A 15826-nucleotide genomic window follows, 5' to 3' on the forward strand; every position below is an offset into this window, starting at 1 on the left:
GCCAGTGAATTTTTTCTTCAGTGAAGTCAACCAGAAAGTTGACTATCCCCCTGCTTACCCTCCCCCCACTTTCCATGGCTAGGAAGATCTGATTCAATTGGGCTCTCTTCCAGTATTTTGTGAAGCTCATGAATAAATGCTGTTCATAGACCTCTGCTGTCTGAATGCTGCTACAAACAGTTTTTAGTTATGAAATCTAATGTCAGTGAAGTTTCTGAAAGAATTGTTCAACTGATATAGCTGCAAAGCCCTTATCTAATCTATATTTCACATTGTCTTTATTTTTTTTAAAGGCAAGTGAGATTTGAAGCTATAAAAACAGGATCAAAAGGGCCAAAAGACAAGAGTTGGGAATACTGCAAATTTCCTGCTGTATGGCTAGCAAAATAAATTAAGAGAATGGAAACATTACTCCTGTTGTTAAAAACAAAGTGAACCTGGTGCAATGCAAGCTATTGCTAAAGGATATTGAAACTAGGAGAACTAAACAATATTCTAATCCTGATGTTTTACCAAGTTTTTTTTTCCCTTTTGCTCAACACTAGAAGTAAAATTTCACACTGATACTGACTTGATTGTTCAAAGATACACCTTCAAAGTGGTTTAGTGGGTACTGTTTAGGAGAGATGAAGGGGGCAGTGATAGAGAATGTGAGCTGCTTAAAGTGGAGTAATTTTTTCCCTACTCAGTTACATCATACCGATTTCCTCAGGCTACCTTCATTGTCATTCAGATTTTGTTGAAAAAACCATGGTAAATACTGCCTACAAAACTGTTAGCCAATTTTAATGGCTGTCAAACAATATAAATGGGAACTGCAAAAGCAAATTAATTATCCAGTAACTACAGAACACCATCTTGTGCATAAACAAAAAGCACTTGCCTCATTCCACATTGATACATTGTATAATAAATGTGACAGTTACAGTGTTCTATCTTTTTTATCTCTCTCTTCCGGCAGTGTCCATAAAAGTGTTTCTTACTCATAACAGATGGTCCGAACACTGCTTTGAAATGCCTCTGGAGAAGAATCCCTGTTGATTTCATTAAATGAGAAGAGCTTTCATACAGATGTAGACTGGGAAGGATTTATTGTTTTTATAATTATTATGAGAGATCCCACATTGAGTGCATTCTTTTCCTTTTCTCTTGCAGGTGATGTGCCTTCAGGATTTCTTTGGTGATGATGACATTTTTATTGCTTGTGGACCAGAAAAGTTCCGTTACCAGGATGATTTCTTGCTAGATGAAAGTGGTAAGAAGGTGTCTTAAAATGTTCAGAATTAAAAGTGTGGGCAGCTTTCCAGGTTATGCAAAATTAGGCCTAGACTGCATCAGCTGAACCTACCCAAAAGGTTTTGATATTAAATATTCATGTCTTTTCTTAACTCCCCAAAAAATCTTTATCTAAAACTAATTTTGTAATTTTCACAGGAAATAGTGCTATGGGCCACTAAACTCCTATTTTATGTGATCTCTTTCAATTAAAATAGATTTTAATGGCTGTTTCACAAGTTTTTCTTGGTTCATACTGGTTCCAAATCAAAAAGTTGTTTAAAGCCATCTCACTTCTTCCTCTACCCACATAGGTTCTTTAGAATCTGGATTTAAGTAACAACTCACCAACTAGCAGGAAATAGAAAGCTATTTCTATATACATAAGCTAGATAAAACTAATATATTCAGATGAACTCACCTGAGCAAATTCAATGAGGTCTGTGTGTCGTAGAGACTGACTGATATAGTAATTTCACTGAAGCAAATAGACCTTAAAGGAAAACACATGTTTCTGGTTGGAGCCTGCCTGCATTTTAATAAAGAATGTTTCCAAGTGGTGGACCATGAATAATAACCAACCCCCCTGTTACCAAATTTGCCCATTACTTTGGGGTGTGCTCATTTATTAGGGGTAGTTTCTAGGGTCTTGGTGATTCTGTCAATGTGCTGCTTGTGTTACTATACGGAGCTGTATTTCTCCCTTCTGCAAGCCCTCACCCCCAGTGGAGCTATCTTGCAGGACTCAATCTCAATGGGCTGGGTTCCTCCAGTCACTAAATCCAGTCATACACACAAACACACACAAATTAACGTGACACACCTGACCTGGCCGGGCTGATCAGCATGGACAGGCTGACACCCTCATATGCCAAGAATCAGTTCATAAGAGCAACAATAAAATGCAGTCAGACACAAGCACACAGGTAAACAGAATCCCTCTGAATCCGGCTGGGTGTCCAGCTGACACCCTCATGGGCCAGCATTCAGTTCATAAGGGCACGTCTGAGTCAAACTGGGTCAATCAGCCTGTACAAGCTGATCCCCTTATGTGTTTCAAACTCAGCACGTCCCAATCTTTGGCCTCTTGATGAGCAGACCCCACAATAATTTGGGCTTCACAGGGATCTTTAGCATAGGTAAAAGAAGCGTTGCTGCAGAGCACAGGAGGAAAGAGAAGCAGAGAAGGAAAAGTATACCCAATTACTACCAGTTTGACTATAAAAGTTATTTATTGCTAAGCATATGAAATATATAATAGTACTAGTAGTAATAGACATGCAAAAGAAAAACAAACACCAACAATGACAATACTACCCTGGTTTCACTAAGTATTTGGGGAAACTTAGCTCAAGCTTAACTGATACAGTTCAGGTTCAGAAGTTTATGCCTAGAAAGAAGACAGAGAACGCTGGGATCTCACCTAGTCCACGGTACTCAGGCTGCAAAGCTGACAGGCACAGTCCGTAGCACAATCCTTGAAGAGAGAGACAATCTGTTCTTCCAGCGTCCCAAGAACGACAGGGGATGGTGTCAGCACAGGGGTTTTCTTCTTCTCCTTCTTTCCTCCTGCTTCTACTTCTTTTCCTTCCTTTTCCTCTTCCTCTTCTCCCCCTAGCAGCACACACACTTACAGATTTTTATACCCTCAGTTCAGCTGCTTCGAAGCACCCTCAGTAGTGTAAATCATTGTCTTTTCTATTGACAAGGGGTTATCTGGTTTGGACCATCTCAGGAAACTGATTGATAATCAGGAAACACTTAAGATTAGGGAGTAACCCAAATACTTGGGAGCCAGCTTGAAATTCCTATGGGTGGCAGATATACTGATGGGATATCTCATGGTTTCTTCAGGAACAATAGATAGCTTGCAGCATCAGGATTTTGGATTTTTACTTGTTGTGCACAAGCCTCAGCTTAGCATGACTTTTCCAGATCTTACTATAGTCTTTTAACAGACTTAAAACAATTATTGGGGTGCTCATAACCTTTTGTGGAGAGGACTCCCACCAGTCGTCTCGGGAAAGATATGACAACACCTGGGATTAGGGCTCCAGCAGGCTGGATGCTGTGATGAACCCTTAACCATTGTTCAAATGTTGCCCATACCCCCTCTGACTCGGTCTCTTGCCTCAGCATTCCCTAACCCGGCAACCGAGTTTTAGTCAATCAAGTTTAAATAGGCCTCCCATAGTGGGACCGGGGAATGTACGGCCCGAGATGCCTATTAAACTTAGAGCTCTGTGTGTGTGTGTGTGTGTCTGGGGGGAAAAAGTCCTTAGTAACTCCAGATTAGAACTGGTCTGATAAATGCTGAGCTGGGTGTGTGTGAACATGGGTTGATTAACATTGGAAGCACAGATTCCCCATCATGCAGCGCTCTCCTGCTTCTCTGGTCCCAGAATTCACTGCAGTCTCTGCTTCAGGCTTTCTGTTTTCCATCTCTCATGTAAATGAGACCTAGGGCAGTTGATTCACTCTTGTCACCCTTATCTGGTGAGGGTCTTAGGTGCGTCTCTCACTGCATCTTAATCAGTTTCATTTAGGTAGAGGAGGGGAGGGGGGGTGAGTCCTTTGTGAGTCAGACAGACTGTATCCTGTGCCCCGATTGCCCAAGAATACAGAGCTGAGACGTAACACCCCCCCACCACACACACACACACACACACACACACACACGTTTAATGCATGAGGAAAGGTTGTCAGTTAATTATTATTAATTACTGATGCAGATCAGAACTTGACTAAAGGCATGTTTTTCTTTCTGTTGTCTTGATCCTTGTTCCTGTAAACCCTTCCCTCAAAAACTAGATGCATGTCTATATAGTGCCAACTTTTCTTCTGTACGCTATTTGTTATGAGTATGCAAGGTCTGACAATACAGTCCACTGGGCAAATAAAGAGAAATGTCCTGACCACCATTGTGGTTGTATGTCTGAAGATTGCTACTTTCCAAGCAAAATACATATTCAAAATGCAAAAGAGAATCCAGTTGTATGTGCCTGGTTAATCTAACAGATAGAGAGGTGTCTTGGTTTAGCAAGCAATTCCATGAACTTTTTATAGATTATGAAGAATCCTTTGTCAGTGTCTGTATTCTGTTCTTGGAGATGAGCATGAAAAAGGAGGTAGGAAAGGAAAGTGACATTCAGATTAGAGAAACAAAAAATGACTTTCAGATAAAGTTTGCATTACCAAATGAATAAGCAAGCTGCATACAAGTTTTCCTTGTCCAACATTGAAGCCTCCTCTGAGATGAAATATTGCCAGATTAGAAGCACTAAGAAACACTTGCCAAGTTTAGGACAGGGCTTGAAAATGGAAGGGAAATTCAGTAAGGCATCAGGGCTGTTTTCCATGTTGGAACAGCAGTGCTAACATCACCCTGACTTACGTGAAGGGTGCCCGGTGATCTTTCATTGTGACATGTGGCTAGGATTTCAACGTTACGTCTTCTGATAGATGACGCCTGCATCTGCACAATGTCCTAGCACCATCCTGTGCTGACTCAGGGAAAATGTTGACAATATACTTGCCAAAACTCTTTCTTGTAGTACATAGATATTTCTTGGGAGTCTCATGTCAAAGTATAGGCTTGGCTTGACTCTTAGTTTGATTTGTTCACACATCCCCCTGCCTGGAAATAACCGGTGCCTTTTTGGGAACATTTACACTTAAGTCTGTATTGAATTAAAAGCAACCCTCTGGCCTTGTTAAAATTTACCAGACTGAGGTTGGTTTTGTTTTGTTTCTAATAGAGAAAATTCCAATGAATATTTACAGTTTTTGCATTGGTATTTAGTAGACAAAAGAAAACTTGATCCTAGAATAAACTTTGGGTTCTTTGCAGGGTGTGATTTTTTTTTTTTTTCTGCTACTTAGCTCCACATTTTTCTAAGATTTTATAACACTGAGTTTGCCTAATTTGCCTACAGTTAATGGCTGACATACCCACCCACACAATCTAGAGATCAATCTCCCTAAACCTCTCAAGCTGTTACAATTTAAAGGACTGAGATTGAAAATATCACTGTTTTCTCAGTCTCTTTTTTTCAAAGCAGCAGTGTTTTTTAATCATGCATTAAAATTACTAGGAAATGTACAAGTTTCTCTCATGTGTGAGACTTGGCAGGTCTGCCTCTGCATCCCTGGAATGCAGCTGGAAATATCACTAGAATAAGATTTCCGCCCCCCCACCCCCCTTTACATTTCCAGTACTTCCTGATTTCAACCAGATTAGAAATACCATGAGAGTTTGCAGTTTTAGTCATCTGGCCAGAACGGATGTGAAGAGGTGCATGATGGCCACAAAATGAGGAAAAGTGAGGGAAGAGGGCATTTAGCCCAAATATTTTGAACTTTTAGCCTATAGGTAGGCCTGCTCTTTCTTTAATCAGGTAAAAATAACGCCCTTGTCTTAAACCTTGGTGTGGACTATCACATAGATTTTCTGTGCCTAATCAGGCTAGTTTCCTAAAATATAGAGTAGAAACCACACCAACAGTAGCCTGCTTGGTTTCTCATGTACCTCCTCTGGTCAACTTTCTCTTCCAAGCCTATCACAGAGCCAGGCCTAGCACAGATCAGGACTTAGTTAATTACACACTGAGCACATCTGCATGAGATGCTGAGTAATTAGCTCCACAGTAAATGTCTCAACTGTCTATGCATGTGCCCCTATTAGGGTGCAGGAAACGGTTATGGCAGCAGCACACATGTAGACACTAACCTGGCTGGCTAAAACATGAGGGTGCTCCAGTGCAGGGGCTGCTTACACTGAAGCCCCCTTGTATCTCAGCCAGACCCTCTGCAGCACATTGAGCCCAGTCGGAGCAGCTCCGGGTTGGCAGGCTGACCGCCAGGGCCCCATGCCATCCAGGACTGCTCTGACCAGGCTTTACATGCTGCACATAAATAAACTCCAGTGCTGATTGCTCCAGAATTAATTCCTCCTGGGCACACATTCAAATTGCATGCCTGGGAGAAAAAGCTTTGGAGTTTATTCATGTGCACTAATTGCCCTGAGATTCACCCATCCAGTTGTTTTAACTTCTAGGTTTCAACCTCTCCCATACAAGTGTTACATACTCCTCCAGACCCAGGCCTCATTGCAAGATCACAGCCCCTTTCTTGTTTTTATCTCATATGAAAAAAACTTCCCATACACCATCAGGGATGATTTGGTAGAAACCTTTAATTTTTTGTATCCTTCAAAGAGGGAAAGAAGCACTGCAAGCAGAGTACTTTGATTTCCTGTTTTTTACATTAACTTCTAGGGGAGGTTTTTCATGTAAAACACACCACTTATTTTGTCCACTACACAGTAAATAAGAGCGTCATGACTGCCAAACATACTGGTAACAATATAACTATTTAACCTAACTTGTAGATATCATATTCAGTTGCCATTCCACAAGTAAGAGCACAGGTAAGCCAAAGATATGGGTGGGTTGATCATAAAATGAAAATCTAATATTTAGTAACTAAGCAGTATTTTTATTAATTATTTGATATCATTTCAAACTGTAGTAGGTCTTGCTTGTAGCTACCTTTAGCTTTTGTAAACAGTGACTTGTGCTGTATTATGTACCATGTATGTGGTGGGTCTCTCATATACCAGCTAATGTAAGTGTCTTCCTTAAAGAGACGGATTGACCTTGTTTGTGATATTACTTGTTTGCTGGCAACAAAATCAGCTACATCAGTTATGTACCTACCTAATTTGCAGGGGCTACCCCCCAATTTCATGAGCAGAAAGTGGGCATGGGCAGCCATTTCACAGGTGGAATGTGGTGGGCCCCCCACGCCCCTAGCTGAGGGACCTCAGTGGCTGTGCCCCTCACCACTGAGCTGCTATGTCCAGGAGGGGCTTTCCAAGTTGGAGCTGTATTTTGAGGGGTAGGGATAGCCTGGTCACGGTAGGGGTGGGTAAAAGCAGCAGAGTCCTGGAGCTATGGAGGGTGACTGGGCTTTCCCAACCCAGGGACTAGGTTAAGAGATGTGTGCAAGCATTCATTAGGTTGGGTTAACCCATTTTAGGTCTGGTTAACCCAGGGGTGGATAAAATACGACTCATGGGCTGGATCTGGCCTGCCAAGCACTTTTATGTGTCCCACAGGGCCCCCCAACCAATGGTACCTCACCCAGTCCTTCCCCCCATGAGGGTGGGAGTGAGGCAATCACGTGTACACGAAGCCCAGAAACCATACCCTATTGCCTGGCTCCCACCCTTGTGTGCGGAAGGGCCCAGCCAGCCAGCATGCAGCTTCTGTGTGGGGCTGCTGCTGCCACAGCCCCCTGGACCTGCTTGCTTCCCTGGTTTCCTGCTGGCAGGGGTGGGGCTGCAGCTGGGAAGAAACCCAGAGCGTGGGGCTAGTGGCAGCACAGAGCTGGGGTGCGCAGTCTGTGGGTGTGAGGGAGAGTGGAGGATGTGGGGACTCGCCCCACATGCCCCCATTGTGCACAGGCCTGGCAGGCAGTGGCAGCAGCAGCAAGTGGGGTGCTGAAGGTGGAGGCGCCTGGCGGGGCAAGGCTCCGGCCAGCACTGCACATTTGCAGCGAGGGGTACAGCCTCCGTATGACTGCCTGTATTGCTGGTGTTCTCTGCCACTCATGTGCAGCCCCTGCTCTCACACAGCAGGGAGGGAAGCCCCATGTGCTGGAGCCAGGTGTCTTCCCTGCCAGGGCTGTGCAGTATCAGAGAGAAACTTCAGGCTCCATAGCTAGCTGCCTTCCCTGCCTGGGGCTTCCCTCCCCTGCAGTGCAGCCTCTGTGGGGATGGCAGCCAGTTCTAGCACCTGAGGCTTCTCTCCGGTGATGCACAGCCCTGGCAGAGAAGGCACCTGGCTCCAGTATGTGGGGCTTCCCTTCCTGCTGGGCTAGTGCAGGGGCTGTCCATAAGTGGTAGGAAGTGCTGTTAATACAGGCAGCCATGCAGAAGCTGCACCCCTCTCTGTAATGTGCAGCACTGGCCACAGTCGCACCCTGCCGGGCACCTGCGCCCTGAGCACCCTGCCTGCTGCTGGGCCATGGAGGGAGTGGGGAGGTCCCCACACTCCACTAACCTCCTTCACACCTACACCTTGCTCCCACAACCCCCCACATATACACAACCCCCCAACATACCTTATGCCCCCACAAACAGCCTCACCTCCTCACAACCCCCACACACACCCACACCCCACCATATACACACACGCATACCACATGCATCCATACCACACATACACGCACATACCCCATACTCACCCCACATATCCCACAAACACCACACATACCCCCCACACCCATACCACACCACACCATGCACATACCACACATACACACCCTCCTGCACAACATACAAAACTAAGAATTTATTTTTGAGTTATTACTCAATCCCCTCTATATACAGTATGAAACACAAATTACGACAAAAATATTTTTTGTAATAAAATTAAAATATGTTATAGTAGGTGTTTGATTTTTAGGGTATGATTTGTTTTGTTTTTTTCTGCTTCCAAGATGGCAACCCCCCCTGGTGCCAAAATGCACACCCCCCCCCCCCCGAGGAGTATTTCCAGGGGGCAAGAGGAAGGGCTTCCGGTGGCAAAGGTCAAGTGCTAAGGGGTGGGACTTCTGGTCCCAAGATGGTGTCAAGAGGGTGGGGCAGCTGTCAAGGAGTGGGACTACCCATGCAGCCCTCGAGAGCTCACCAAAACTCATTAAATAGCCCTCCACCCAAAATAATTGCCTGCCTCTGTGTTAACCCATGGTGATCTAAAGTTAGTTCTAATTTGAAGAGAGCTAACTTTAGATGGTGTGCCACTTTTCGGGCAAGCTAAGCCTTGTGAATGCTTAGGGTAATCTAAATATAATGCTTGTACATACTCTTAAACTACATGTACTAAAATCTCATAGCTCAGCTCTAGGAAGTGAAGCTTTTGTGTGTAAAGAATGTGGGGGGGTGGGGAGGAAATTGGAAGTGAAGTACATGCAACATAATTTTGGTTATCAAGCAAATAATAAGACAAGTGCTTCAACTCTGAGCTTTGGTATTCACAATTTTGAATCAATCGTATGCCTTAGTACCCAGCTATCTTTGTCCTGCCAGTGACTACAAGCACTGATCCATTTTGAGGAATCTTTGTTAGATCCCAAACATTTGACAACTTTGCTTCAACAATATGATGTCCTTAAACAATATTATAAAACCAAAATAAAGGATAATGACAAGATGATAGCTTGTTAAAATCACAACTTCATGTTGCAAGAGAACCTGCTCTGCAAGATCTAAGGTGTTCAGCTGAGTTTGTACAAATTGCTCTTTGTTTAGCACTATAAGAGCATTAGTACAAAGTGTTAAGGTAGGTGCATGTTAATCTCTTTGTAAATTTATTTTCACATTTAGTAAATGTTAGTTGAATGCTTTGAATGTAATACAGGGTTGTTAGTTGTAGCTGTGTTCATCTAAGGACATAGGCAGACAGGGTTCTTTGGATACATGTGATACATTTATTAGGCCAACTGACTAGTTGGAAAAATTGTTCTTTGCAAGCTTTCAGGCACAAAGACCCTTCTTCAGGCATTGGAGAGACAACTGGAGATTAATTTATTTTCTATTAATTATTTTGAATAAACATTTTTTAATTAACAAAATAAATCCTTGGAAACTTTTCAGATGTTTTGGGGCTTGGGCGGGTGGGAGGGGGTTGGGTTATATTAGTCAACATTTTGGGTCCAACAGTTTTGTTCTCTTTCTTAATAGGCCCTAGAATATAGTATTACTCAAATAATAGGAGGACTAAGTCCCTACATGAGTCACTGTTTTCATGAAGTTTTAATACTTTAATTGTATTTATAAATTCAGAAAGCAGTGTTCTAATTTTAATGATTAGTTCCATGGATGGACACACTCCACACCTGAAGAAGGGTATTTGTGCTTGAAAGCTTGCAAAGAACAATTTTTCCAACTATTTAGTTGGTCTAATAAAAGATATCATATTTACCCAAAGAACTTGTTCTCCTTGAACTTAATACATAACAGTGATAATTTTAAGTGTGAAAGAATTTGTCCTGTATTGAAGTATCTATTAAATAGCTACCACAAAACAGGTCAAATGAAATATCTCCTTCCCCCACTCCCCAGCAAAGTATAACAAATCTAGAATGGCTGAATATGAAAATTAGTTCAGATTACTTATTAACACTAGATATTCATGTTGGGGAAAAAGTGATGGAAATTACTCTTTTCTTGAAGCAGGAGGAAGATTAAGTTTGGAATCCTTGGAACTTACTTTCACCTTGATTTTTGCTGATCTACTTTAGTCTTTAGCTTTACTTCTCTATGCCAGCAGTCTTACTATACCAGTCATCTTGCCAGTGGCTGACATCGTGCCAAGAAAATCTGATTCCTAATGCACATGTCCATGCCCTCATGCATAGATGCACACTTAGTCAGAAGTATCATGTTTATTCCTGTTAATAACTGTCAAGTTTCTGTAACCTTGATTATGTCCTGCCTGTCAGAGGGAGAAAGGGCAGATGGGAATTGTGATTGATTTTTCCTGTCTTAAGCAGCTTTTTCTCTGGACTCTGGTGGAGAACACACTGGCTGACTTTTTCTGCCCCCATCAGAAAATGACACTTTAGCAGTAGGAAAAAGATGGTGGATTCTGGGGATTCAGACACAGAACTGTACTTTCAGCAGAGGCATAAATTCAGTGTTTTTTAGCTCAGCATGATATGTTCAGATGTCAACAACTGCCAGGATTTAGACATAGATATTCTGTAGCTGAGGCAGAAACAAATGAGGGCATGATAAGCTAATGCCCTGACCACATACACTGAACTTCCCCTTCAAGAGAATGTTAACTCTCCCCAGTATGTGTTCCTGCATGATGCAAGATGGTCCTGTTTTACAGTGGTTGAAAGTACATGACAGAATTCCAGAGCTTGTTATTGATTCTCTGTGTATCTTTGGTGTTGAACAATATCTTGAATTGTAGCCTGTTTTTTTTAAAGCAAATGAGCTCCAGAGAAACCTATGCTCAAGTAAAAAGTTAAAATCAGAGTTGTTGCATTTATTACTATTTGGGCACATCTACATGTGCCCCTACAGCACCATTGTTACTGCACCGTCATTTAGTACTTCTTAAAGGGCAGGGTCTAAGAACCCACACATGCACGTACTAAAAAAGGGCAAGTGTACTTCCTAAGGGAAGTACTAAGTGACAATGCAGTAACAGCCGTTACTGCACCGTGCTGGTGGCGCACAGCTATTTTTAACTGCTACATCACCATAGCAACGTGCTGTAGTGAGGAAGTGCATTGCTACAGCGATATAACTCTGGCATCATGGTTTGTGCTTGCCAACTCTACGTCACTGTATCATGTTGCTACAGTGATGTAGCATCTTGTGTATACGCAACCTTTAGGTATTAATATTCTATATTAAACAAACCCAGTATGTAACCCAGAGTTCACTGGCCTATTTTCATGGGGTGGGGGAGGTGTTCGTGTTTTTAGACCTTGCCCTTTTTTACTTTTCAGGAAACATTTGTTAGTTCTGGATTTTTTTTATATAGGTGTTCATTGTTTGAACACTTTATGCAAATGTATTTCAGTCTCCCACGCTGAGTCTACAAGATATTTCTTTTGATGTTAATTTTAATAGCTAGCTCCATGCACAAATTTAGGAGCCTAGATATATAACCTGTAAAATTTGTATACATAATGGGACAAATTCTCAAATACTGTATCTCAAGTTGTCTTATCTGTAGCCATTTCTGTAATACAATTCAACTTTTCTGTCTAAACATCCTTCTCAATGTAGAATTAGTCAGTTATATCCCTGTTTCTGCTTCTTGAGTTTATAACTAAGTTTTATGAACAGGAAGAAGGAGATCATAGATTACAAGGTCACTTGGGCTATTACTATACAGACCTACACACACATTTAAATGTTGCTTACTTGCCACTTTTCATGACTGTTCCTGCAAACAGTTACTTCTGTGTATACCCATAGAAAGTATGGATTATATAATGTCTTGTATTATAATATTGAATCCAGTCCAACCAAATAAGATGGCTACAATTAAAACTGTTGAACCAAATATTAATATATTTTTTACGGCATTCACTGGCTTCAATGTCTTTAATTTTTTTTAAGTGACTGAAGTAACAAACAACAAATTAGGGCTGGTCAAAAGATCTATTTCATTTCAATTAATTATTTTCTCTTAATTTTTATTCAAAATAATTAATAGAAAATAAATTATTTTTGAGTTAAGAAAAGAAATCTTTGGAAACTTTTCAGCTGGTTTGGGGTTGGGGTTTTTTTTGGTTATATTAGTCAACATTTTGGGTCCAACATTTTTGTTCTCTTCCTTAATAGACACTAGAATATTAGTATTACTCAAATAATAGGAGGACAAAGTCCCTACATGAGTCACTGTTTTCATTAAGTTTTAATACCTTAATTGTATATATAAATGCAGAAAGCACAGTTCTCATTTTAATTGCTAGAGCTCCATGGACAGACTTGGGAGCCTAGATAACTTGTAAAACTGGTATGCATAATAGAACAAACCTTCATAAGTTTGTGTGCGACTAATCAAAGTAGATACATATATAGCACAAGGTTCCATGACCTGTAGTTCACTTCATCAGATGCTACAGTTCATGAAAATGTGTGTTGTATATATAGATGCTACAGTTCATGAATTTTTTGTGTGTGTATTGTGTGTGTGTATACATATATATATGCCTGTTCACCTCTCTCTCTCTCTCCGTCTCTCTGTCTACGTACGTATGTACATACACGCGCGCGCGCGCACACACACACACACACACACACACACACACACACACTGGAGAAGTGCGTCCCAAGGAACTTGAGCTGAGAGTTAAATAAGGTATGCTGGGCCAATATTCATGGTCACAAAGGATTCTTAGGTAGGACTTGGTGGAGCAGGGGAGTCTTAAGTCTTGTAGTTCACTTTACATGGCAAGAGAAGGATCCAAGGTGCTACCACAAAGCAATTAGTGGCTGAGCTACAATTATAACAAAGGCTATCTCCAAACTAGGTGAGGACTTTGTGGTGTAATCACCCATGCATGGGACTATGAACTCAGCCTGCAGGCCAAGGGAGAGAGAGAATCTGAATGCCCCCTCCCAGGCTGGAGTGCAAAAGCGAAGAACAGTAGGTAGCAGTGTCCTGTGAGCTGCCTGTGACTTTCTCCACTTTGTAATTTTGTTCTGTGCTAGGATGCAATGATCACAGCACAAGAAAACAAAACAACCTTTTGATTTCAAAAAGCTTTGTGTGTATGAGGGGGGTGTTTCTGTGGGTGTTTCTGTTAATGTTATAATTTGTTTCTTGTACTGCTGATTTGTTGATTTAGTCTTGTAGGATATGGGTGTAATATTGGCTAGGTTATTCTTACTTACATTTGCCATGTTCTTTGGATCCTTCCTAATCAAAGGATAGCTAGAATCTGTAAAAGGAAATGCCTTTTACTCTGTGCTAGAAGATTATTTGACCACGAAGAATAGAGATACTTCATTTTCTTCAGGCATCTTGAGTTTGATTCTTGTTTCATCGTGTGAAAACCTGAACACTCTGTGTTGTCTGTTAAACTCTGTTAGAATGTACCCTTTTGGGTAATAGTTGTTCCATTTCTCCTTGGAGAAAGCATTTTGTCTTGGGGGTTCTACAGATGTACAAGCCCATTGTCCCACCTTAATTACGTGACAAGTACCTGAGGGTGAAGTTGCACATTATACTTGGACCATACTAAATCTGTGGAATGTTAAGCAGTGTTAAAGTTGCAACTGCTCATAGCATATTCTATGTTAGGGGTTAATACTGTTTCTTTTTGGAAGAGCCCTGTTTTTCTTTTAGAGGGTTAGTGAGCAGGGATGTGGGTGAGACCCAGGGCACCTGGACTCTATCCCTACTGGGGGAGGGCAGGGACTTGGAGTGGTGTATTCTGGGATGCTGGAGGAGTACAAATAGTTTGTTTTAGTTCTACAGAGCAGACTGCAGTTATCCTAGCATGAGCTAGGTAGCATGGCCCAGAGTGAATCCTTACCTGAAATGACCTAATTTCCAATTTGAACTCTGAGACACTCAGAGGATACTTAGCAAAAGTTTCCAAGCTTTAACATGTGAATGTTCATGTTTTAAGTGCCCTTAGTATGGTGTAAGTATAATCTGTAACTTCACACTGAGGTGAAATGTACTAATGCTTTTTCCCAGAACAGTGCTTTGCACACCTTTAAGCTAATGGAGGCTCATTCAAATTAATTGCCTTTAATTCCAGGAACAAGCCTGCCACAGGGGCAGCAGTGCAGTTTGGAAAGGCTGTGTGTGTAAAGGGATGCAATGCTCAACTTGTGTCCCAGGCCTCAAGTGAGATGTCTGTATGAAGCCTAAGACTTAGCAATTCATCAGTTGGCTCTTGTTTCTGTACTAGGACAGATACATTTAATATTCATGTATCACATTATATCACTTGACTTCTTACTTCTCAGACTTTGATAGAGATTCCAAAGTGCTGTAACTGTAGAGACACCAACAATCTTGAACTAGTACAGGCAAACTTTTTAAACCAAAACATCCACAGACTTTGCTAAACTGGCAGGATCTTTTGAAAAGAGCATAATTATCCAAAATCCATAATTCATTAGGTTTTAGAAAGCAGCAAAACTTTTTTCAGGCATATGAGGATAATATATTCATCCTTAATCTTCATTAAAGCTTTTTCCCCCACTAATCTTTCAAACACAAACCCCAGTATACCAGCTGAGAGGCTCAGAAGCCACCTGGAAAATATTTCCAATTTGAATGCTTTAAAGTAGCATACCTCAATGGTAGGTGTGCACTTCATATGTATTTATACACAGTTTGTACAGGCACAAATATATTAAATATAGAAACAAGCATTGTGAGCTTACTGCAGAGAGATCCAGTATGAGACCGTGCTTTACTGGCTCCACTGTAGCACAGTGTAAATGTCTTCATTTTATGGCACGTTCTGAAAGGTGGTAACAACTAGGCGTGTGCAAAGTGTGCCATATTTGATTCACATTCAGCCCTATTCAGGGGACAGTGATTCAATTTGTTGATTTGGATCACTATCCCGATTCGATTCAGCCAAATCTGAATCTGAAGATTTCATGCTGATTCAGTGTCATGCCTCGAGTAGGCACTGTGAGTATAACTCTGCCCCTAAGGTCGGGGTCCCCCAAGTCTCCTGCCATGACTTGTTGGTATATGTAAGAAGGAAGGGGTTCAGTGGTGTTCTCTTCCCATATGGACCCAAAGACAGGGTATTCACAGGTGTTCTGTGGTGTTCCTTGGGGCTTCACCTGCCCTACACCCTTTCCACTCGCCAGCTGCTCGGGGATTCAGATCTTTGTCCCAACGATATAACTGGGCCCCTTGACTGTGGGGTATGGTGTTGGCTTCGGTAATCCAGCCTGCCACCAGGATGTTGATAAGCCTGGAGCTTCAATTCCTGGTCCCAGGGGTCTGAGCCACAGGCATCTGGTATCCTCCCCAAGAGG

At 41.8% G+C, this 15826-nt stretch overlaps 1 protein-coding gene across 3 annotated transcripts in view; it reads left to right on the plus strand.

Annotated features, from left to right (window-relative positions):
* LOC102379795 (serine/threonine-protein kinase DCLK1) overlaps nucleotides 1-15826 on the plus strand; it is a 410739-nt gene that overhangs the window by 204557 nt on the left and 190356 nt on the right. For all 3 annotated transcript variants that reach the window (XM_014525416.2, XM_025191247.1, XM_025191248.1), the window contains exon 4: nucleotides 1156-1255. In XM_014525416.2, the coding sequence (XP_014380902.1) occupies nucleotides 1156-1255 (100 nt within the window). The remainder of the gene's footprint in view (nucleotides 1-1155; nucleotides 1256-15826) is intronic.

This window comes from Alligator sinensis, unplaced genomic scaffold (assembly GCF_000455745.1).
Source record: "Alligator sinensis unplaced genomic scaffold, ASM45574v1 scaffold1034_1, whole genome shotgun sequence".
Taxonomy (NCBI): domain Eukaryota; kingdom Metazoa; phylum Chordata; order Crocodylia; family Alligatoridae; genus Alligator; species Alligator sinensis.